Raw genomic sequence first — 24,726 nt, forward strand, 5'->3', positions numbered from 1 at the left:
AAAACAGCTGGCTGAAAATTGCGTATGTTTTTCTTTTTCTAAGGCAAAGAAAAGCTTTTATTTCCTTTTCTGAAGCCAACAATAAAAGTTGTCTGTGGAAACAAATTCTCCCACAAAAGACTGTTTTCGGAGTGCAAACAAGCATTAATGACAAAGTCTAGACTTTGGAATACTGAAGTAGCGTGGTGCAAATAATAAATTGTAGGAGATACCTATCCTCTATGTCGTCCGAAAATAAGCCATTTAGCGAGACAAGCCCGCCCTCGTGTTGCAAAACGCTATCAACAAGTAAAAATGATGTGATTCGAAAGGTGTCGATAATTAGCAAATCACGCGGCGCGCGAACCTCGGGTTTTATTATCGGCATCAACCCGAATTAGCACCTGCGCCTGCACCTGTTTACCGTGGCGTCTCGCGCAAACAGGTTTCGCTCTTCAATGAATCTTCAATGAATAATCAAACAGAATTTTTTTGAGACGTTTCATACAATTTTATTCGTGGTTCATTTTCAACAAGTAGTAGAACATTTAGGACAGGGCAGATCCACTGCTCGCTGCCGGCAAATCAACATCATTCAACATTTCAGCTGCCCTTTGAAAATATCCACCCGAACATGATTCAGTTTCGTGTAAAGTGTGTGTCACATTTAGCGTAGGCTACATTAGAATAACAGCTAAACAGTATAGTAGGCTAAGTTATATAGTGATTTCGCTGGTGTGTGTGTGTGTTTGTGTGTGGCATAACAAGATCATTTTCGTAATTATTCCCCGTCTTTCATCGCCTTCGTTCTGCTACTGTATTCTACTCTGATCACATTCTATGGCACGAACCTTTTCTCGATTAATTTAATCTTGATTTCTTCCGCACTCTGGTAACAAACTTTGAAGCACTTGAGTTAAGCCAACGATCGGTCCAGCGTGCCGGAGCGACACATAATCAAGTGCCTGCCTGCCAGTACCGATATTCATTTTTCAACCGACAGGGTTCCCAATCGTTACCCTTTTGGTTGCTAAATTAATTTTAAAACCAATGTAAAAAATGCGGATGAAACATTTTGAAAGAAATGAAAGGAAAATAAAATCTTAATCGCTAATTCACGGGAATTTACAAATCAGGCCTAAAAATATGATGTACACTTTGAGAAAAAGCTTAAGTTAAAAAAAATTAAAACCCAGTTTCTGATGGTTTTGTTTGTTTGTTTGTTGGAACCCTGCTATTTATTAGAGAAAATTCTTGGAAAACGACTGCTCTCTCTCTCTTTCTTTCTATTTGTCGACTACCACTCCAGAGGTGGCTGCAGAGGAGGAAATGGGCTCTCACTCACCCTGAGCTCCGCCTCGCCGGCCGCCACGGTGGTCAGAGCAGCTTGCCCCGCTTCTGCAGCTTGGCCTGAGTTTCCCGCAGCAGGTTGTCGAATGTGTCTTCGTGGTGCAAGTTGCCGCCTTTGTTGCGACTATTCTGAGCATCTGCAAAGCAAATCGAACCAAATGATCAAATAAAGGTCGTGAATGGAAAATCCTCTGGAGAAAGAAAAGGGATGCTGAGCGTTTTCAGCAGGGGATTTTTCACTCCTGATCTCGAATGGCAATTATTTTAATAGATTTTTTATTGTCTTTTCATGTTCTGGTAACAAAATTCTAGTTTTTAAAATTATTTTTGGGCTAAATTCGAAGTAGCTAACAAATCCTCTGTCGCCAAAAATACCACGACGCAGAATTAATTGAGGAAATGACACTTTAAAAATAAACTGTGGAATAATGCTTTGTTAAAATTTATCTAGAAAACAAGACCTTATAAGATTTAGAATTTTAAAAAATTAAACAAAGACTGCATGTATCGCAAGTATAGCCAAAACTTCATTCTATAATGGGATAAACCGTGAAGATCATTTTAAAATTTATCTTTTACTAAGCTTATATTAAGATTTTAAAAGTAAGACGCGCACAAGGCGCTATAATATGCAATGTCGATAGCTTGGAGGGTGCGACAGTTTTAATTTTCTAATAATTCAACAGGTTGATGGATTGGAAGTCACAATATCTCTAACGAATTGTCTCGCCGAGCCCTACTACCTGACCTACCCTGACGACCATTTTCAGGATACCCCACCCTGAGATCGGTCCCGGGGCTACTTTTCGCGATTTTTTCATCGTCAGGGCGCCGCCCCTTTTGCTTACTTTGAATCGGCACCAAACGTCTAGCATGAAGCGTTTATTAAAAAAATAATTTAAGATTTCGGGAATATATGATTTAAAAAAAACAGGGTTGCATAATTATAATGCTTACTATCCAGTTTTTTCAGCATTGAAATTTTTACCAATTTCTTGGGAAACAAAGAAATGAATTTATTCCATATTTTCCAGTGAAAATCGTATATATTTGCGGTTGCAGTGGTCTGAATTTCCTCTACTGTTCATATTTTTCTTTTAAATTGCCATTTTCTGCCTCAATTTCGCCAAACATTTCTCTCTGACAGTTTTTCAAGTCAAGGTCATGAGCTAGTGATTAGAAAATTAAATAAAACTGAGGTGCAAACATTGCCTGCAAGAAATTGGTTAAAATTTAAAAACAAAACGCTTTTTACCACTGCACTGCATTTTTTTAAAGCCCTGGAAAAATCATGTTCCTATTTTCTGTCTTTAAATCTGCTTTAGGAGATTGTTGAAATATTCAAAGAAAAATGCAGAAAATTTATTATGTCAGTCAATTGTGGCCCAATCAAAGTTCCTGATTAAACAATTTTATGTTCAAATTATTAAAAAAAACTAGCTTTAACTGGTTTAATGTGGTCTTAAAAATTACGATGCGGTGACAATTGTCTAAATGTCTAACAAAAACTGTCATTGGAGATATAACATTTCGTCAGAGAGTGGCTCAATCCTGTTTACTAGTACACCATCCCTCATAAAAATTTCTAGCCAGCAGACAAATTCCTCAGTAGTATTTTTCTAGATTAAAATCATTTTCCAGTCAAAAAAATTACATTGTTTTTTGAAAGCAATAAAACTCTGACATCGAGTCTTGTCAGGTGTGTATCAACTTAAAGTGCTTTAAAACTAAACAAAACACAACAAAGCTGTTAATATTTACCTAAATCAGAGTATCGAACTTTGCAGAACGACCTTCTCCCTCCAAAACACAAATCGTACTTGGGCAGATCGGGGTTGTCGTTTCCGCGCTCCACGGCGTCATAAGCGTGATTTTTGCAGGCAAAGGTTACAAACCCATAGTTGTCTCTGCGGATCAAATTAATAACTTAAGTAATCAGTAATTTATTTTAATTGTTGGCCATCCTTACCCGTGCTCCCTAAAGTGGATGGAGATGTCGATGATTGGCCCAAAGGCTTCAAATCTCTTCCGAACCTCCACTTTGGTTGTTCCGTCCGGCAGCCGACCGACATAAATTACTCTTCGCTCCTCCACCTGCCGCTGACGGTCCTTGCCGTTCAAGTACCACTCTGAACTGGTATTGCTTGTGTGGCTGCTCGCTGTGCTGGCTTGAGAATTGGACCTGCCACAAAAAACGAGAGAAATTATTTACTGTGGCAGAAAAATACTTCAAGACTGCAATACGAAAAGGTAAAATATTCAAATTTGAAAATCCAACTCTGCTAATTAAAGGTGAACTCTTAACAGCGTTGCGTTGAAATCATCACTGCCTAACCTAGTTTTCGAACCTGAACAACTTTTTGAGTTTCGAAAAATTATCAGGTTGAAGGTCAGGGTCTCCTTTCGCGACCTTATTTCGAACATTAAAAATTAAGGGGTGATTTTTTCATTTTTTCAAGGCTAAAATGTAGCCTGGGAAATTCTTCACAAGCACACCAAGTTTTAAAGGTGCAATCGCGATAGTTTAGCTGCAATTAGAATTCGCCTCTCGCTTGTCAAGTAATTATTTTCGCATTTCATTCGCCAATAATATTCAAATAATTCTAACTATTTAAGAAAAAAAGGCAATACCTGTTACGGCTCCTGCTGGAGTTAGAGTATCTGCTAATCTGTCTTGAAGCTCGCCTGTAGGAAGGAGAGTCGTGCCGCCTGCGCTTGGCGGACGAGGCTCCGGTTGAGCGAGATCTTGAGCTACATCCATCCAAAATAATAAATCAACAAATTCACATGACAGAAGGGATCAAATACTTGGAAGATCCAGAAGAGGAAAGGGATGAGGATCTCCCCTGTTTTCTCCTGGACTTTTGCCCACTTCGGCGGTAGGAACTGCAGCTGCTACTGCTACATGACGACCTTGAGGTTGATCTACCATGGAATTCGCTGTTGTGGGAACGGTACTGACGATTTTTGTGGGGGGAACGACTAGGTCTGAAACACGATTGAGCCTCAATGAGTAAACGGCGAAGTTTTGAGTTGTTGAAGCAGTGTGAATCGTTGTTGGTCCAAAATATAAAAGAACTCACCATTAAATTTTATGATAAGAGGAAAAAGGAAAATTAAAAAGGTTAGATCTCATTTATTTAAAAACGTGAGTAGTTTTTATTTGGGAATATTTTTGTCCTGAGTTTACTGCTCATCAGGATTCTTATCCCAAAAAAAAAATTTGCCGATCCCGTGGTCAATTTTTTTATAGAAAATTTACATCATGCATTGATGCATGTGGTCTGGACTTAAGAAAATGTATAAATTTCCGGTTTTCTCAAACTTTTCTCGAGCACAAAGATTTATTCAAGGGAAAGAAAATTGAGCATCTAATTTTTTATCCAGACCAATGAGAAGAAAATAAAGATTTCAGTGAAAATCCTAGATGTTAGTCCTCTTTCAAACGATATAGTTAGTTTTTGTTCAACATTATTTTTAATCTAGTCAACCAATCAAAATTCCAAGTCATGCATTTCTAAAGATTAAATTAAATCGCCTACACACCTTTCTACTTTTGAGAAGTCTTTATTTTCAGTTTTTGCCAGCTGCTGAGTGGAAATGTCATGGTCTTGAGTTTGAACCTCTACGCTGTGCATCTCAGGCTTCACGGCAACCTGTTCTGGCGACGCGGGGTGAGCTGGACTCGATAGGCAAGAGGAAGCATTGCTGATGGAACTGCTGGAGCCGCTCGCTTTCTGCCGATCCAGCTCCTCACGCCTACTGCGATACTCTTGCAAGTTGATCTTTTTCTTCACTTTCACAGGCTAAAAAATTAAAACCAAAGCTAAATTATTAAAAGTATTTTCCCCTCAAAAATGAGAAAATTTCAACAATTAAAATAGTCAAAAAAATTGTTTTCCACAACTATCTTAAAATCATCATTTGGAATTATTAAAAAAAAAATCTTACAGGCAGTGAAGGAGCTTCGGCAGCCTCCTTAAGGAGCGGGGCTGCCTCCTCGCTGGCGTCGCTGACCTCGCCAGACTCAAGTCCGCTGTCCTTTTTGGAATTCTTGTCCCAAGTCGCAGCTGGCTTCAGTTCTTTGTTCTCTTTCGCAGTCTCAGAGGAGGTTCTGCTTGGCACCGGGCTAGGTTTGTACTCAACAGAGTTACTGTGCTGGAAATTGATCTGCGGCGGAGGACTTTCGCCGATGCTCGAGCAGTAGTCGTGGTCGCGCTGCACGGAGTCTCCGGCAGCAACCTGCGCAAAAAAATATGTTAAAACTTGTAATGTGGTGATTACAGAGATTATTTTCATTCGTTTTATTTTTTTAAATTGATTTAATGTTGTTACAATGAGGATTGCGATTAAAAAAAGGAGCAGGTAATTCATAGCATGAAATTTCATTGTTTTTTTTTTAAACTAGTTTTAGGGGAATTAAATCCAGAACAAAATAGAACAAAAGAACCACTCTTGAAGTCTTGAAGCCTACAAAGGTGCTACAAACCGTTTGAATGAGTGAACTCTTGACAAAAGTAATTTAATAGAGGCTACTGCAGTGCAAAAAGCGTTTCCCTTTTTTTCATGTTTAATTACTCACAATCTTGAGCAGCTTATTCCTGTTGAGAGTGGCAGCAGCGTCCTGCATGCGAGTTCCGGTGACCAAGGGCTTTGAGGGAATGGCCGGGATTACGTGAATAACCTTGCGTGACGAGGCCTGAAATCAACACTCCCACGTAATAGATGCTCACACGCGGATTGAGCTTATTATAAGCACCTTGATTTTCTCCACCATTTCCTGCGGCAGAGCATCGCGTATTTTCTGCTTGGACAGCACGAGGAGGTTGTTGGAAACGACGGGTAAACTCGACGGCACAACGTTGTCAATGTCTGTAGCTTGATTCACCTTGCTTGACGCCTCAAACTGCTCCATTAGAGATTTGAGGTCGGGGGCCTCAATGACTGGAACAAAGTGGGAGAGAAAAATGAGGAAGCTGAATTTTTAAAAGGTTACAAAACTGAAAACATTCTGCTATCAGAATTATTGAAAATTATTGATTTGCGAATAGCACCGGCACCTTGTTGCGTGTTTAGTGATGTCATTGTTTGCAATGTTTATCTCTATAATAACCCAAGATGAATGGGTGCAATGACATGCGGTTGCAGCAATTGATGGCAAAGGTTTTTAGAATGCCAAGAAATAAGTGTCACGATGAATGATTTAAATATTGAGCGAATAACACATGAAGCAATGATATTTTTGTGCTGTAAGATTCCAGCAAACAAGTAAAGTCAATTTATTAATAAATGATTATAGTTCACGCATCTCAAAATATAAATTAATAATTTTTGGGCAGTGTAGAACAGTGTAGGAGAATGCAGAAAATATTTTTAGGACTTATTCACGATGATATTCTTCATAAAAAATTAATTACGACTTTATTCATGACATTTATCACCCTATCGTCAACAGGTTGTTGCTGAATCTTTCTTTTTTATGGTCTTGCAAAATAACAACAAATTTAGTTTTGAACTTTAGCTAAAATGCCAAATTTAAAAGCTTAAGGTCTATTTTTTCGAATTCAAACAAGGAGGTTAATTTTAGATGAAAATAAAACAGATTCTAATCAAAATTGATCACACGGAAATTGTGAAAAAATACTGATGCCTTAATCGGTTGAAAAACGCCCATATTCGACGTTTCTCTATTTGCTTGCACAATCAGGGAGTGTAACTTTACAAATTGTGCAAGGAGATCAATAGCATAAACCGTTGAAGCGCTAGTTTGCATTGCAATGTCATTAAATCCCAAGCTTCATCTGCAAACCTGTCCCTTCAAACACTTGCCAGTCCTTTTCTCACCTCATTTGCACCTCCGGCTAAGGACATTTCTGAATTTGTTTTATAAAGTTTAGGGCGAGGTTAAGTGTGGATCCATCAGCCTGAAATTGCATGCCAATTTAGATGCTTCAGAAAAAAAATAACAAAACTGCACAGCCCACATTTTGTAATCTTCAAGATTTACTTCAGCCAAATTAGGAAATCGTAAAAGTCACCTAATTTAAATTATATCCTAACAAAGGTAACAAAATCAAATTACTTGGCGTGTGGTCAACGACCGTCTCCACGTCGACGCAGTCTTCATCCTCGAGCTCCATTTTGATCTGCTTGATAGGCTTGAGCACATCGATTTCGTCCTCGCTGTCCGACATGATGGGCAGCTGGACGTCCTGGCTCTCGGCCTTGAGTCCGTAAACCACGTTGGAGGCCGAGAGGCGCTCCTGGCGTGGCTTCAGGAGCGACCGAGAGTTGCAGGGAGGCGCCGACGAGAGGCTGACGTCACCTTCGAAAAGCATGTCCAGAAACGGCTCACCGGGGCACATGTCGAGGTCCTCGCTGTCCGACGCCTGCATGGCCCCCATCTGCTCGTTCCACTGCTCCAGGATCTTCTTGCTATCCTCCCCAGGAGGGTGTAGCATGTCATCCACGTCAAATCTGTTAAATGGCAAGCTGCAAAATAAGAGAGAAAAATAAATTACTTCAATTCAACAAGCATTTCACAATGTAATATATAATAAAATGGTTGAAATGGCTCAGGGTTGCAAAAAAACATTTTTTAAATGCAGTGCAGTGGTTAAAATCGTCTTTTTCTCAATTTTTACTGGATTCTAGCAGAAAACCTGTTTTTAATAATTTTGTAATTATTTGCTCATGACCTCGACTTGAAAAATGATAAGAAATTAATGTTTGGAGAAATTAGCAATTTAAAAAATAAAATATGCACAGGAAAGGAAACTTTGACCACGCTCCGACAACCGCAAATTTTTAATGTTCACAGGGAAAATTGTTAAGTTCATTTCTTGCGCAAGAAATTAGTTAAAATAGAATGGTTGGTAAGCAAAAGAAACCCTGTGACGTGTCTAGACTATTTGTCAAAATAGAAAAATTATTCTTGAGCCCATAAGAAAAATTAATTTGCACCACAATTAAAGATTTTAAAATAAGAAAAATAACACAACATGACTCAACTCTACGCTGAGTAGACTAAGGGATGAAATGAGTGAAATTAGAAAAGAAAATTAGCTCGCAAGTTCTTGTTCTGGTTTTTGCAGGTCAATTTTTAACAATTTCTCGTGAAAGAAATGCTAGAGACTAATTTTTTTCAAATTTATACCGAACAAAATTCAAAATTTGCGGTTACGTGTGAGAAGTTCTACTGTTTTGTAGCGAGTTATAGTTTAAGAAATACTCTATCCTACAATCAATTTGGCGAAAACTTCCTGTGTACCCATTGCGTAAGTCGAGGTCATGGGTAAAAACGTATGTAAATAGCGCGGCAGAGCAATTTGCATTATTTACTGTCCTAATTTATAATTAATTAAATTGTAATGACGATTAGTTTTAATTGGATTGGGAACACGTGCCATGAAATAAGGCAGTCTTTGCAAATAAGGTAGATTCCAGTCAGGCCGCGCACACACTCAGGCAGCAGGTTGTGGTGTCAATCTGACAGGTTAAACTATCGAATGAAACCCCCGAGTCCGAGTGTGCCGCGCCTGAATGACTCCCATATTAAAAAAGACTGCCTTATTTTATGTCACGCGTTTTCAATCTAATTAGTCAGTTAAAAATAATTGCCCTTACAAATTAGGACAGTAAAAAATGCACTCTGTTGTTAAAATCATTCGATAGGATTAATTTCTAGACAAAATGAAAATAAAAACAAGGGACAGTGTCAATTTATATATTTATAATCCCAGCAATCTTATCAAAAGGCAGAATTGTAAGTTATTATCATTGTATAGAGCTTTTTATCAAGAAAAATCTCAAAGTAAATTGATTTATTTTTGAGTAAATCTTCTGCCATGCATTTCTTTAATTTTTTTTCGTTATCACTTAAAGAGTTGAAAATATAAGAATTTTACTTACTCATCCCACATTTCTGGTTCCCTGTTGAAGAGAGCCATCATAACGTCGTCTGAATCATCGTTCACTAGATCCTGGAAATACAAAATTGACAAAATTTAGAGATTAAAATGTCCGTAGAGACATAATTTTGTCGGTTTTAACCATCATGTAATGGATGATAAACTTAAGCAGCGTCAACTTTCAAAATTTAACGACCATGAAGACGCACAGACATGAAGCATGATGATTTAGAATTTTAAATTTTCACCATGGCGGGGCTGGTTTTTTTAATACGCCATAACGATTTTTTGCTCGTAATAGTATGAGAACGATTAAAATTTTTACGTAATCTAAACCATCTCACTATTCTTTCGGAGATAAGAGTTTTACAATCAATGTTGTGTAATTATGACACGAAGAGGAAATATTACGTTTTGAAACAAACGCAAAAAAAGGTAAACAATACTTACGCTCACATCCTCATTAAAATTGAAACCCAGACTATTTTGACTTTCTTGAAATATGTATTCCATCGCTGACACACTGAAGATTCTGCAAGCAGGCACAAAATGAAATTTATAGACCCAGAGAAATAGTGGAAGAAAAAATGCAGAAACACAATTGTGTTGTCACGTGGGGAGAGGGAGAGGGGAAAGCGAACGCTCCTTTCATAATCCTGAAAAAGGCTAACAACAGGGAGGGAACAATGACATGATGTGTCCTCCTATTCAAAAGGAGGGTTAAGGAACGCGATGTAGGGGGTGGTTTGGTCAACCGTCTTTTGACCATGACACCATTCTTTACATCTTTCGGAATACCTGTTTTCGTCACATCCGGGGTCTGTATTGAGAAATCCAGTATGAATGCGAAAGAAAATAAACAGAGGATCTCGGTGTTTTCAAGGTAAAACCTATCCTTTGTTGTAATTTTGCTGCTGTTCAAAAGGTTAGCAGCCTTATTTCATTTCACAACCGCTTCGTGATATTTACAACGTCGGATAGATCTAAAATCTACGCTCTGTATTTAAATGTGGCAATTTCATATTTATACTGAGAACAAAAATAAACAATAAAAATTCGAAATACTTCTTAATGCAGCCAGCAAAATTGTTAAACCGTGAAAAAAACAGGAAGAAAATAAAAATAGGGCATTGAGATGTGTATTGAGACATTTAAAGAGGAATGATACTGGAAAAGCCTGGAAAATGCTTGTTGCCAATGCATAAACTCGTCCCTTGGGATCCAGTTAAAGCCTAAATTGACCTAAGAAGCGCTGTATTTTTTTTAGAAAATTGGCTGGAAAGTTAGCGTGCTTTTCAAATGGTAATGGCTGTCTCCTTACTTGAAATCCGATTCAATTTCAAAACCAAGAGTTTTCCCAATAAGTGGCACACACAATTGGACAGATCTCGACGAGAGGAATCGGAATATGCCAAGAAAATATGTTCAAGCACTCTAAATTTTGGAGAAAATTGGCAAAATTTGAATTTTTATTGTAGGAAGGTCATTTTTTAATTATTGCAAATTGTTGAACAATTTGTTTATCAATCAATTGTTTAAGGCATCCAACAATTCAAATAATTTTCAATTGTTGCCCAGTATCATTCCACTTTAAGACATTTAAAGTGGATCGATAGAGGGCGACAATTGAATTATAAGTAAAATTGCTGCACGCAACAATCAGTTGATCGATAAAAAATTTGTTTTATGATTCGCAATAAATAAAAGAGGGCCTTGCTGTAGCAAAAATTCAATTTTTTTCCAATTTTCTTGGCAGATTTCGATTCCTCTAATTGAGATCTGTCTAACAGCATGAGAAACCTTTGAGGGAAACTCTTTGTTGTGAAATAAATTTGGATTTCAAGTCCTCAACCATTTGAAAAGCATGATAACTTTGCAGCCACTTTTCGCAAAAATTTACACCGCTTCCAAGGTCCTGTAGTATCAATCCTCTTTAATTTTTTTAACAAAGAAATTTAAGAAATATACATGGGTTTGCACAATAGTTTTGTGTGTCAAATATAGAAGCGACTAACAGGGTGCCATTGAAAGAAATTCGGCCTTCGAACCACGTTGCAGAGATAAGGAGGCAGAGGCAGCCAGCAATTAAATTGCTGCCGTGCTAAATGCGCAAAATTGAAGCGGTTGGACCACTTAATAGGAGTTCTCGCTCGCACCTCTCGTGCACGAGCATAATCGGCGCCGAACATGAATTTTTTTTCGTGCAAGGTGTCCTTGGGGTGGGTTGCTTCCAGCGCCGACACGCGTCATTTTGACCGTCTCGGCCGGTCCGGGGTCGCGATTCAGGTGTCCAGACCGGAATTCGAGCGGCTCGTCGGAATTTGGGCCGAAAACACGGCGATCTGACCGAAATACGAGCAGAAATATGCACGGTCGCATACGGACGGGCATGCCGAGTCGGCGAGGCGCCGACCGCGGCCGGTCGTGACTCGAGTCGGGGCCGCGGGCGGCCCGAGGAGGCCGGCCCGGCGGCAGGGGGCCCGATTCGGGCCGAAATCACGTGAAAGAGCGGCCAAAAATAGCGGCTGCTTGCACTTTTGGGCCCGGGCCAAGCGGCAGTGCCGAGTGGCGGGCGTGCGGCCGCCTTTTTCGCCCGCTGACAGCCTTCGGGGGCGGCTGCCGGGGGTGGGTCGGGGTGTCACTCACCTCTCGAAAGGTCACAGGCCAAAAGCGGCCACCATCACAGGCCGAACGTCGCAAAACAACGGCTTACGGCTAGCCAGCCTCACGTGTCCCCTCGGCCAAAAATGGATTGGAACTGGCGCTTCCGGCGACTGCCGCGCGGTGGCTCCACCATCGCGCGCCTTGCGTTTCGATTTCGATCGCCCGCCAACGTAGAAGGCCCGTAAAGGCCGGGCGTGTGACGCGGCATGCAATGCATGATTGAGTAGTGCTATGGTATGAGTTCGTGTACTGCAAAAGCATGAACCCTAGACGGTGCTTCTGCTTCACACATGCATCAGACATCAGTTCACACTGTATTGTCTATATCCGATTTACATAATTGCCTCAAAATGTGAACAGCAGCACTAAAAGTGACACTGATTACGGAGAAGAATATAAATAAGTCGAATCAATTGAGTAACAATTAACGTCATTGCGGAATTTAGTATTTATGTAGAGCACTTATTTTTTCCACTGAGCTCAAAAATGTCTGTTTGACCTGACAAAAAAATGAAAAAAATTATAAATTATAAACGATTTTAGTTTATTTACAGCGGGGTCCAGATGTGCGATAAAATTGGTTCGTACTGCGCAGATCCAAGATGGCGTCTGAATTTGGGAAGCAAAAAGCTCCCTTTGGATTGCCGTACGAGTGTCAAGAGTTTGTTTTTATGATTCAAAAGACAATTAGTGCAAATAATGTCAAAATATTGATCAAAACTTGATTCTTTTCGCGCATTTTCACGTGACCGAATTTTCGCGCCTTACTCCAACGGACGCCATATCTGCGCGTTGCACGAATCTGGTCCCCGCTGGTTTAAAATTGAATTACACGCTAATTTGAAACTCGTATCTAAAAAAAAATCACATTGTTTGCGATATTATGTGAGCACGAGAAAGTATTAAAAATATGAAACTGAATTTAGGAGGTATAATTGAAAATCTACACTCTGAAAATTAAAATTTTAAGTATTTTCCACATGTTAAAGTGGGATTTTAAAATGGCGTTTACTTACAAGTAAAAATCATGAACTAAAAACACTAATTAAGACTTTAGAATCCTTGCTATGTATGTTACCTGCTTCGCATAGCAGTTTGACGGCGCAGTATCCTACAGCTGTGTCCGAAAGTCAATTCGTACAAGAAGCACGTGGATCATTCAGTTTTAACTTCTACGCAGCACGCAGATACTCGGTTTTATATTTTAAAATAAGGAAAACGAAGAAAACAGAGTGAAATTCGACTGTTCGAATCATGAAGGCATTTTTCAGGCATTTGGCATTATTTAAAAAAAAATAAACGAGTGTGAAATAACGTGACTATTTTTGTTCCGAAAATAGATGATGTGAAATACCTTTGAAAGACATAAAAGTGTTTCGTTGCGGTAATAGAGGATTTGGCATTGGCATCAACTTACGGGTATACATATATTTACTGCACGCTGGCAACAGTTTCTAAATAATCTTGTCATTCAATTTCTCAATCAAAATTTATCGATAATTAAGTGTGCTTTAATACATAACATACTCTGAAGTTTTGTAAGCAAAAACATTAATAAAACGAAAAAATAAAAGAAATACGAAATTCGCGATTTTGTCAAGAGCAGACCAAATCTGTAAATTTTAAATATTGTCAATTTATCACTATTATAAATTAATCAAATAAATATCGCAATCAAGTCCAAATAAGAGTAAATTTTATTGTGATTCAAATCAACCGCTTTAGTAAAATTTAAAGAGGAATGATACTGCGAAAGCCTGGAAAATGCTTGTTGCCAATGGATAAACTCGTCTCTTAGAATTCAGTTAAAGCCTAAATTGATCTAAGAAGCACTGTAATTTTTTGACAAAAATTGGCTTGAAAGTTACCACGCTTTTCAAATGGTAATGGCTGTCTCCTTACTTGAAATCCGATTTAATTTCAAAACCAAGAGTTTCCCCAATAAGTGGCATACACCGTTGAACAGATCTCGACCAGAGGAATCGGAATATGCCAAGAAAATATGTTCAAGCACTGTACATTTTGGAGAAAATTGGCAAAATTTAAATTTTTACTGTAGGAAGGTCCATTTTTTATTATTGCTAATTGTTTATGGCATCCAACAATTCAAATAATTTTCAATTGTTGCCCTGTATCATTCCACTTTAAAAATCAAGAACCAAAAATATATCAGATTTGCATTAAACGAAAGCAGACGTGCAAAAGCAGCTTTCCCGGCACTCTATTTAATGGAAAAGGCTCATTTGTCCAGCAGGCTGGCGGTTGACAGAGCGATTTTCCCTCTCTTCGTCTGTCTATCAGCATGAGCCGCGTTTGCATTATTATTTGCTCGGAAAATGGGTTGTCGCTTATTCAGCGCGATCTGTCCGGCCATCCATCAGAGGGAGAGAGAGCGAGAGAGCCCCCGGAGGAACGGAGATCGCGGTAGTCAGTGCGTCGGGGGCTGGTCATGGCGAAGGTGGTGGCCTCGATTAAAGCCATCGTCACCAGGGTGGTGTTCGGCAGCCACGGTCTGCTCGCCATCTGGCAGGTCACCATCCTCAAGAAGGAGCTCTACTTCTGGTACCTCTCGGCACCGGTGCTGCTCCTCTTCTTCGAGGGCATTTTCACGTTGACCATCAAGCGCAGCCAGGAGTGGAAATGGTAAAACCGAATTTTAAAGTTTTAAAGCTGAGCATAGGATTTAACTCTTTCAGGATTTATTTAAACGTTTTTGATTGAGGCGAATTTATACTTGAACCCCACAAATAAACCGCAAAAAACTTTAAAAAAATTCCATAACCTTGATTAAAAAGTTTACAAGTGGATTGTTGATTCATAAATCTCTTTACCGGATGGCGTGAAGTCTTAAGAAAACATTTACTTAAAATTAGGTGGGAATTTTCAGCAGTTTTTTTTTCAAAAATTAATTTTGTGAGGGTTTGATATCTACATAGCTGTGGCAGTGCCTTTACCCAGCAGTAACCTTTGACAAATGATTGGATTTTTATTTTTGCATCAATTTTTGAGCGATTTTTGCATCACTCTAATTTGAGTTTAATTTTGTGAGACGTTGCTGATAAAAATGCACTGCGCTACAGCGATATAGAGATTGCTCTGTTGGAGATTTATAAACTAATTTAGATGGATCTACACTTTTTGAATAAATATATATCCAGAGAGACATGCAAAATGATCAATGTTACACATGACTTTACAACTTTCAGGTCAATTTTTCATGCAAGATATTAAGCCCAAATCTTGTGTTTTTGGAATTTTTTGTATGAAAACAAAATATAAATTTTTAATGATGTTTTTTCATATTTTATTTCTTAAATTTTCAAAATCTTTTAACAAGGCATTTTGGAAATGCTGTATAATTTAGCCAGTATGTTTTTTTTCATCACAAAAAAAATCGACCGTTTTTATGGTGTTTTGAAAGGTTCAAGTGCACTTAAGACGGTTTAAAGATGGATTAAGTGAGGACATTTAGAGACCCACCCTAAAAAACAGACGACCATCGTCTTATTTATCTATCAAACCTTCACAGAAATAAAATCATGTATGTTATTCAGGCTATTAACTCATTTTTTATTTATTATATGATTTATTTGAGGAATTAATCAAAACCCTACTTTTATTATAAAATTATGAACCCAATGAATTAGTTTATTCAATGTTACACAGTGTGAATCGAGTTCCTTCTTCGAATTTTTTTAGAAGTTTATTTATTATTAAATCTATGGACCCTTAAGATATCGAACTTTCTCACAAAAGTGATTAAAATATTTGTTTGATTGCGATGAAATTTAATTTATACAAACGTTTTTTGACGAGAAAAATTGATTACTTCAGGTTCCAAAAATCCAACAAGTTTTTTCCATTGAAAATGCTATAGATGCAACTCATCAGCTCAATGAAAAACTCCTCTAATTTGTTGTTATACGTGAAATTAATAATTGAATATTATCAAAACATATGACTTTTATAAAGTAAAAGCTGAAAAATTTAATCGATTGAGAGAAACTTCATGAAATGCAGAATTCAAAGTTTTTTAATTTAACGAAAATCAATTTTCCCATTCCGGCCCTGAGAGTGACCTTAACCTTTAGTTCGCACTCCACTGCCAAAACATATTTTGAAAACGACGCGTTCTCTTTGTTTTACCTTGGTACAAGTAATTATATTTTGGCACGTCGTGTTGTGGCTTTCAAGAAAGCTCTTGTTCACTCGTATGTTCTTTTCAAAGGGTCGGCCGCTGATGGTGTTGACACTATCTAATCCGTCAAAAGAAGAAAGCCGTCATAAATACACAACAGCCTTGGTGTAACTCTTTACAGATTTTCTCTCTCTCTCTCTCTCTCGTGCAATTTTTGGCTCGCGCCGCAAAGCCCTCAAATTGATGTGTTTGTTTCTCCATCACGCCGCGCGATTACGATTCTTCGCGTACGCGCGGATCACGGGCAACTCGCAGTTTTGCCGCGTGAAGCGGATGGCATAACCACGGCCTCTGCAGGCGTTTGCTCTGAATCGCTAACACGAGCGGCTTGTGCAATAAATTAGCCGGCTCTTTTGGCACGCCGCGACTTGGGATTTTTCTTAAGGTCAAATTTTAATTCCTACTAGCATTATTTCCACGTTTCTACGACTCTAATAACACGTTAAATAAAATAAAGCGTGTGATGATGTGATTGACCTAGTTTCCGAATAATTCAGATTCCTTTGCTCGGCCTGCTTTAATTCGTCATGTCAAGCGCGTCTTTTGTTAGCGAAACTCGATCGGCTAAAAGCCATTCATGCGCTTTTGTCCTCGAACGTGATGTCAATCCATTTCACAGGTTCTGTCCGAGCGTTTTTCTCTACCTGGGAAGCGTCGTCCCTGCCATTTGGCTCCTCGAACTCGATAAAATCGACAAAAAGTACAAAGGCGGCGCCGGATTGAATGCAACCACTCTCGAAGGGCTGCACAAATTGGATCAACTTTTAGGGGTTGGAGATTTTTAATTAAAACGTTTTTCTGGCAAATTATTAATATTTTTTTAAAATTTCAGCCTCATGTGCAAATCACCGCGCTGAACATTTCCCCAGACACATGGCTGACCTTGATCGAGCAGTTTTTGATGCTGATTTTGATTTTGGGCCGGTGGATGCTGCCCAAAGGAGACCTGACCAGGGATCAACTTTCGCAGCTGTTGCTTGTCTACATCGGAACTGCGGCTGACATCATAGAATTTTTCGATACATTTCAGGCATAACCTCAATAAACTAAATAGTTCGATATTATTATAATTCTGCAGGATGAGACGATTGGAAGACATCCGGTTCTGCCCTTTTTAACCCTGGCAATTTGGTCCTGGAGTTTACTGCAATTCACGGTTGTGTTGACAGCAACGAAATCGTCGAGGCGTTCGAGGATTTCGGCTCCAGTCCAGAATGCAAACAAAAAGAAGAAAAAGGGGAAGAAGAGTCGCAACCGAAAAGGGTTGGCCGCATATTGCTGTTCAGTCGACGTCTGGGCTATCGTCATTAATATTTTACTCCAAGATGCGCCTTTTGTCATCTTTAGGTAAGAATTTATTTTTTATATACATCTGTCTTACATGAAATTACATTACAGAGCCCTTCTCATTGGATATTACAAAATCATCAGTTACATGAACATTTTTTTCACCTGCAAAAACACGTTGGTAATCGCCCTTCAGCTGTATCGGCTCTACGTAGTATTTGCAGAGAAAAGAAATACGTTAAAGAAGCAAAAGAAGAAAAGGCGGAGCAAGAGGGACCCATCGCCCGACATTTCTCTCGTCCTGGCCGCTATTGAATCTTCAGGCGGTGGAAAATACGGATTCGACATGGGACCGTTTCCAAAACCAAAGAAAAAAGGTCACACTGAATTGACCAGTTGTATAAACCCTTAGTTATTGAAGACGCCAACAGATGGCGCAACCACAGACTTTCTTAAAAATTTTGTTTTAAGCGGTTTTAAGGCATTTTCACTGCGATTTCAGACTCAATCTAGCTATTTTGCTTTTTTTAATTAATTTGCTTTTTTTGACGTGCTGAAAACCAAAATCGGTTCAACCATTCTCCGTAGAAACGTTGGAAAATATTTTTTTTCAAAAAATAGTTTTCCACGATTCTACGGCGATTGGCTGAACCGATTTTGGTTTTCAGCACGTCAAAAAATAGCAAATTAATTGAAGAATGCACAGTAGCTAGATTGAGTCTGAAATCGCAGCGGAAGTGCCTTAAAATCGAAAGTCTACGGTGGCGCCATCTGTTGGCGGCTTCGAACACTTAGGGTTTATGCAACTGGTGAATTTAAAAAAAATAAATAGCCTTCCTCCCCCAGAAAATCATGTAATGGCAAACCTCCCTCAGGTTTTGCGTTATAGTTGAACCTTTAAATATCTCAGGTCGAAATTCGTTGAATTTAATATTTATCACAAGGTAGACAAATCTGCATTTTTTTCTTCTAAAATCTAAGTTTTCAGACGGCTTTGACTTTGATCCTAGCTGAGATATTTTTGTAATTTTAGCGTCCATGACGTACTGAACAATTTGTGGTCATTGACCAACTTTAAGGTCCAAGGTCGAGTACACAAAACGTCGCTGGAAAGTTAAAATAAGGAAGACAAAGTTTTTCAAACATTAAAATTGAAAAAATTGTGTATTATGGTTTCTATCTTCTTTCGAACTATCCACCCGGCCTAAAAACCTTAACACACTCTGAAACTTGCTAAGTTTTGCCCAGATTTTGAGTTTTATACGTATTTTGCCAACGGGACTAATTTTTACTGCATCTTATTGTACCATTTTGTTCATGAAAAATTTGCCTTACCTCATTGTAGCTGCATAGTTTTCAAATTTGCACGCACACTTTTCCTCGTTTTGGAATTTTCCACCGACGCACCATTCACGAATCACTGCCTAAAACTGCATACTCTCTTTCTCTCTCTCTTGGATTCAAACTTCAAACAGGCAGCAAGCAACGAAACACTGGCCATAGTTCGACCTCTTGCTCCGAGATGCTGGGAGTCGCTTCCAATCCAGCCAGTCGCCTTGACACCGGGGGTCAAAGGGTGAGCATCGTCAGATGTTGTCAACAAATTTCTGCCAGCGCGCAAACCGAACTGCATTTTTTTGCAAGCAGATAAAACAAAAATTGATGTTTATACAGGCGCGGAGAAAGTCGCTGAGTGCGAACGATTTGCGTGAACTGGAGATGGGCGGGGACGACGAGTACCTGAGCGGTGATGACCAGGAAACTGCTCGTTTTGAAGAAGAGGAACAGAGCAGCGACGAGGAGGAGGAGGAGGACCAAGAAGACGCGTCATTTTCCGAGGAAGAACACGATCCGATGGACGAATTCACTCCAGCGCAGATAAGCACCATTCTCAACGCGGCAGCAGTAAACTCAAAGAGAAGGTAATAACGCTTAATACAGAGAACAGAAAAATTTTAAATTTCGTTAATAATAAATTGATAAAAATCCCGGGGTTGTTACAAAAAATTGTCTAGATCTGTAAGATCATTAATGGTTTTTTTTTATAGAATTAATTTTGATTGACAGTAGAGCGACAGTAGCACCTGCAAAAGGTTCAAGGCAAGATACTGGATACTCGACGGCAACTTCTAGTTCCAGGTCACGAGTTTCAGTACGTGAGACTTTTACATTTTTTAAAATTATAAATAATAAATGTGAGTGTTTTTTTTTCTTTAAAAATCAAAGGGCAAGAAAAACATCAAGTCGAGACCATCGTCAGCCCACTCAACGCCTGGAAGATCTAACAGGTAAATAATAATGATTACTTTTTACTACAATCAGTTCAATTTTGCGGTTTGAAATTAAGTGGTTTACATATTCTTTGTTATAAAGTAGAGAAAAAACTGACGTGTGAGGTTGCACGTTTTAGTTTTTTTTTCTTTTCGGGGTCGAATGGTAACTTTTAATGGCTGGGGCCATTCCCAATCAAAATTGACAACGGTTTTAACAAACTTCAGCAAGATTTGGACGATTTTCGACATTTTAAACTTCTTTAAGAAATGCGAATAATACTGATAGTTAAATTTTTCAGTTTAAGAGATTTCAGTTCGTAAAAATCAATGGTTGACGAATTCAGACAGTTATTCAGAATCCTGGAAACCTGAGAGATTATGAAAATAATAATTATTAACATTCATTTCTTATTGCATGGAAAACTGCTTTTTTCTACGATGAAAACAATGTAAAATTATTTGACAAGTCTTAAAAACAAACGATTGTGTTGCAAAATTTAAATATTTTGGCGTTTTGTTAACCAATTAATTAAAATTGCTATAATTTAATTTAAAGTTGGAGAACATGTCGAAAGTCGAGGATAGTAAAAATCTCAATTTCAACCAACGAGGCGAAACCTGAAAGTTTTTTCCATAATCAGAAATGGCTTCCGCCTTCCTCGTGTGAAATTTAAAGAAAAAAATAATATTAGGATTGAGTTTAAGAGGAAAAAAGTTCAAGAAAATAAGAAAACTTCGATGGAAATGCCAATATAGTTGAGTTTGATGCGGACTTAATTTCTTGAAATTCCGTGATCCGTGATTCATGCTCAGCAGAGCGCGAACCAGAAAATAAATTAGAAAAGCTTAACGCATAGCTTCTGTTGATTTGTTTGTCAAATTATTTTCAAACTTAAGAGTCTTCATTCTTCATTCACGCTGGATTACATTTCACAATTAATCATTTGGAGTTTATTTAAGATAGAGTTTGAACTTAAGCTAAACTATGCGATTATCAATTGAATAAAAATAGCGTCCAATTTTCCAGTTTAACTATCAGACAATCTAGACCATAATAATTATTTCCCTGAATTTGTTTTAATTAATTGCCAGAGTGACGAAAAAGAAGGGATCAGGAGGTCGTCGAACCGCCGGCAACACGATGGACGAGCAGATCTGACAGAGGAGGGCCGCGATCGCCAGTTTGTTCCTGCTGTTTGGTCTGATCCTGGGTCTGTGCATGCTGCTCATCCACGGCGGCATCACTCCGGAGGGCATCGTGCTCAGCAGGTTTCCGGCTCGGAGCAGGGCCTCCCTGGCCAACGGCTCATTGTCAGAACAGCTTCATCCGAATAAGAAATCGGAGCGCGTTACCACGAGCGGCTCCGTTTTGGGAGACGAGGAATTGCTTATGTGAGACGTACGCGGCGCGACTCCAATAACAAACGCGATAGAATCACAAACAAAGGGAAAGTAGTGGTGAATGGAAGCAGGCAGCGCAGTCTGCGGGCGTTCGGCCGCTCGCTTTTTGCGTGGGATTGTTTTAACGTCTTCAGCCTGTTGCTAATGTTCTCCCCCGCGACTCTGAATGAAGTGGAACGTAATTTAAACATGAATCAGCATGCAAATAGACGCGTGCTCTTTCTCAATGTTCTGTTGTTGCAAATTATGATGCTCTGCTCCTCGAATTAGGGGCACACACATGTGTTTTGCAATTCGTTGCCTCGGACAGCCTTGAGATGTACTTATTAGACACGCATTCTCATTCGATTTGTTAGCACTTCCAAATTTTATTGGCTTTTTTACTGGTGCTTGGGGCTGTGAATTTTAGACGGTGCGTTTAAGCAAAATTTACGGATAGTTTGAGGAGCAAATTGTTGGTTTTAGACGGTTTTGTTGGACATCATACTAGAGGTCTCAGCCAGCCGGAAAATTTTGGTTCACGTGGGCAGCCACCAGTCAACCACCGAGGAAAAAGGGTCAAAAATAAAAAAGGGCAGGAGAAAAATGTCTTCCGGCCCTTCGGGGACAGTTAAAGACCGTCTTTGAGGAAATTTCTGAGCTCACCAATCAATTCTTGAGGGTCGAATTGGGTAAAATGGACATTTTTTCCGACCAAAAAGTGCAGTGCGACGTGCGAACTTTTTTTCCCGCCAAAACAATATGAATGCGAGAAGTGCGCATGTGTCAGAGCAATTGTAGAGAGACTACCTGTACGAATTGTCAGATCCAGCCATCTCTGACGCATGCGCACTTCTCGCATTCATATTGTTTTGGCGGGAAAAAAAGTTCGCACGTCGCGATGGACTTTTTGGTCGGAAAAAACATCCACATTACCTAATTCGAACCTCAAGAATCGATTGGTGAGCTCAGAAACTCCGTCAAACACGGTCTTTAAGCGCCAGCCGCAGGTGAAAATGGCCAGCCACCAGACAAAATATTGTGCTAAGCCAGTCCCGCCAGCCGCAGCCTTAAATCTTGCGGCTGAGATCCCTACGACACACTGCATGAAATTTGTAAAAAATGTCAATCATTGGATATTCGCAGCCCTATGAATACGCTATTTTTGAAACAAAATAAATTGAAAAATATATCGCATGGTAAATAGGCAAAGCAAATTCCTTGTTATGCTTGAAATGATTTAAAATTAGCAGCAGTCTTAAATTTCCATTGCCTAAATTTAACTAAACACTCACGAAGCACGTGAAGCTCTTCACAGGAAACCAATCTAAATGCCAGACATTCCCAGCCGCACAAGAAGTAAAAGGGCGCAATCCGCGCCAGAAGCACTACTTTTTCAACTCTATAATATTTCGAGGAAAAGGCTAAAAATGAGGTTGAATCACAAAAGTAAATTCTCTAGCCGTGATTTCATACATATTTCTCTTTGGGTGCGAAAACACACGGTTGTTTTGAGCATCCTCGCCACGCTCTCTTCTTTTTATATCAATGGCTAAATTTAGCCGTGTTGTCAGCACATTCGTCGAAGCGCGTCGATTTGCTTATTTGGCCTATTTACCGATTCTGCGTGCGTGTGTGTTAGGTTAGGTGCGCACTTCCGCTGCTTCCGGCTTTCTATTTAGGCGCTCGCTTTTATCTCAAAGTAAAATAAACTGGACGAGCGCGGCTTATGTTTACTTTTTAACGGCTTGAGTCACGTTGATGCAGGTTAGAGATATACAGAACATAAACAGACAAGCTAAATTAGGTTCCCACATAATGAGAACGCTAGGCCTGAGATTGCTTAACGGATTTCATCTTTACTGACTTGGTCCATTATTCACTGAAAAATAATATATGTAGCTGCTATGTTCAGCACTGTGTAAGAAATTAGGTAAAATATATTGTTAAATAAACTTTTACGCACAAATAAAATTTGTTAACATAGATCAGAATTGTATTTTAATGTTAATTTATGTACTTTGTTCCCTGCTCTTCCGAGGACATTTCAATCTAATTAAAAATTATTAAATTAAACTCAAAGTAGTCAGCGCTCACTCTCTTTTATGTACACTTTCTCTTAACAGATTCATTTACCATCGCAATTGTAAGTCATGTTTTCAAATTAAAGTGGAATGATACTGGGCAACAATTGAAAATTATTTAAATTATTGGATGCCATAAACAATTGATTGATAAACAATTTGTTGAACAATTTGCAATAATAAAAAAGACCTTCCTAAAGTAAAAATTCAAATTTTGCCAATTTTCTCCAAAATTTAGAGTGCTTGAACATATTTTCTTGGCATATTCCGATTCCTCTGGTCGAGATCTGTCCAATTGTGTATGCCACTTATTGGGGAAACTCTTGGTTTTGAAATTAAATCGGATTTCAAGTAAGGAGACAGCCATTACCATTTGAAAAACAATTTTCTCAAAAAATTACAGCGCTTCTTAGGTCAATTTAGGCTTTAACTGAATTCTAAGGGACGAGTTTATGCATTGGCAACAAGCATTTTCCAGGCTTTTGCAGTATCATTCCTCTTTAATAAAAATAAAGCCGTGAGCCGTGACCTGTTCTTAAATTTTCGGACAGGGATAAAAAGCAAAAATAAAAAAAATCCTGCAGGAATTCAAGAAAAGAATACACGAGTGATGCAAATGAGCACAAGATATTTTTAAAATTGAAATATACGTGCACCTTGAACACGATACATTTAATTTGTCGTCACAAGTGCATTTGGCAGAGGCCGGCGCGGCCCGCAGACACAAAAATGCACTCTAAATTCGACTGGCTCCGATGGCCAAGAGCATCTCCAAGGCTAATTGCTACAGCAGGAGCAGCAGCAGCCGCCGCCACCGCCGCCGCCACGACAAAAACAACATTCCCGCACACTCCAATAAGGCGCAGAATATTTTTCAGCAGGATCGGCCGCGCAGATTGGAACGGAGAGAAAAGAGTGTGTGTGGAAATGAAATGATGGTTCCGCGGGCGCCATCCGCGCTTGTGTGTGTGCGCGTGTTTATTAATAAACATCCATTCCGTGGCGCGCGTCACCGTCGCCGCCGGCCGAGCTTTTCTTTTAATTGCACATGTGGTGAGTGTGATTTAAAGAGGGCCCATTTGGCACTAACCCCGACACGGTGCCGGCTCCAAACACGGAGTCAGGATTTGCAGCCGAATTTTCGCAGTTTTTTACGTTGTTTTAAGCCCCTAATTTAATTGCTGAAGGTTTAAAAGCTCTGGTTTAAAATATCAGTTGATTTTTTACTTACTATGTAATAAAATAATACTTCACAGTCTGTCATGCAGCAAATTATTGAAAATTTTTAAACCACCAACGTTTTTAAAAATATTCCAAGTAAGTCAGTAAGAGTAAAATTTTCCAGACATGAAAAATTATTGGCCAAAAGCTAAAAAATATGGAGAAATATTTATTTCAAAGCCCTTAACCTTTAGTAATATTTTGCTCAGGCCAAAGCAACCTACGTAAAATTTTCATCCCTCTGTTATTATTTTCGTGAGAGTCATAGGATTAATAACAAGTTTAAAATTTTATTTTTCCAGAGCCCAGGTGTAACAGTGGCCCTTTGGAATGCACCTAATTTTATTATAAAAAATTAATTCGGCTACAAATCTCGGCTC

The 24,726-nt window shown here is 39.0% G+C and overlaps 2 protein-coding genes across 2 annotated transcripts; one reads left to right on the top strand and one right to left on the bottom strand.

Annotated features, from left to right (window-relative positions):
• Positions 1–466: 466 nt before the first annotated feature.
• On the bottom strand, positions 467–18,805 carry srl (spargel). Its single transcript, XM_065493865.1, has 13 exons — positions 18,724–18,805; positions 9,690–9,771; positions 9,241–9,311; positions 7,412–7,821; positions 6,089–6,273; positions 5,912–6,028; positions 5,281–5,571; positions 4,876–5,135; positions 4,138–4,317; positions 3,961–4,080; positions 3,299–3,511; positions 3,091–3,236; positions 467–1,466 (listed from the first exon to the last, which is right to left on the bottom strand). The coding sequence occupies exons 1-13, from the start codon at positions 18,726–18,728 to the stop codon at positions 1,357–1,359; spliced, it is 2,190 nt and encodes a 729-aa protein (XP_065349937.1). The 5' UTR covers positions 18,729–18,805; the 3' UTR covers positions 467–1,356.
• LOC135945918 (transmembrane protein 26) lies at positions 14,336–22,220 on the top strand. The gene is made up of 10 exons (XM_065493866.1): positions 14,336–14,546; positions 16,721–16,871; positions 16,934–17,131; positions 17,180–17,448; positions 17,500–17,765; positions 18,864–18,964; positions 19,063–19,310; positions 19,456–19,540; positions 19,615–19,676; positions 20,754–22,220. The coding sequence occupies exons 1-10, from the start codon at positions 14,353–14,355 to the stop codon at positions 20,818–20,820; spliced, it is 1,641 nt and encodes a 546-aa protein (XP_065349938.1). The 5' UTR covers positions 14,336–14,352; the 3' UTR covers positions 20,821–22,220.
• Positions 22,221–24,726: the final 2,506 nt, after the last annotated feature.

This window comes from Cloeon dipterum, chromosome X (assembly GCF_949628265.1).
Source record: "Cloeon dipterum chromosome X, ieCloDipt1.1, whole genome shotgun sequence".
Lineage (NCBI taxonomy): Eukaryota > Metazoa > Arthropoda > Insecta > Ephemeroptera > Baetidae > Cloeon > Cloeon dipterum.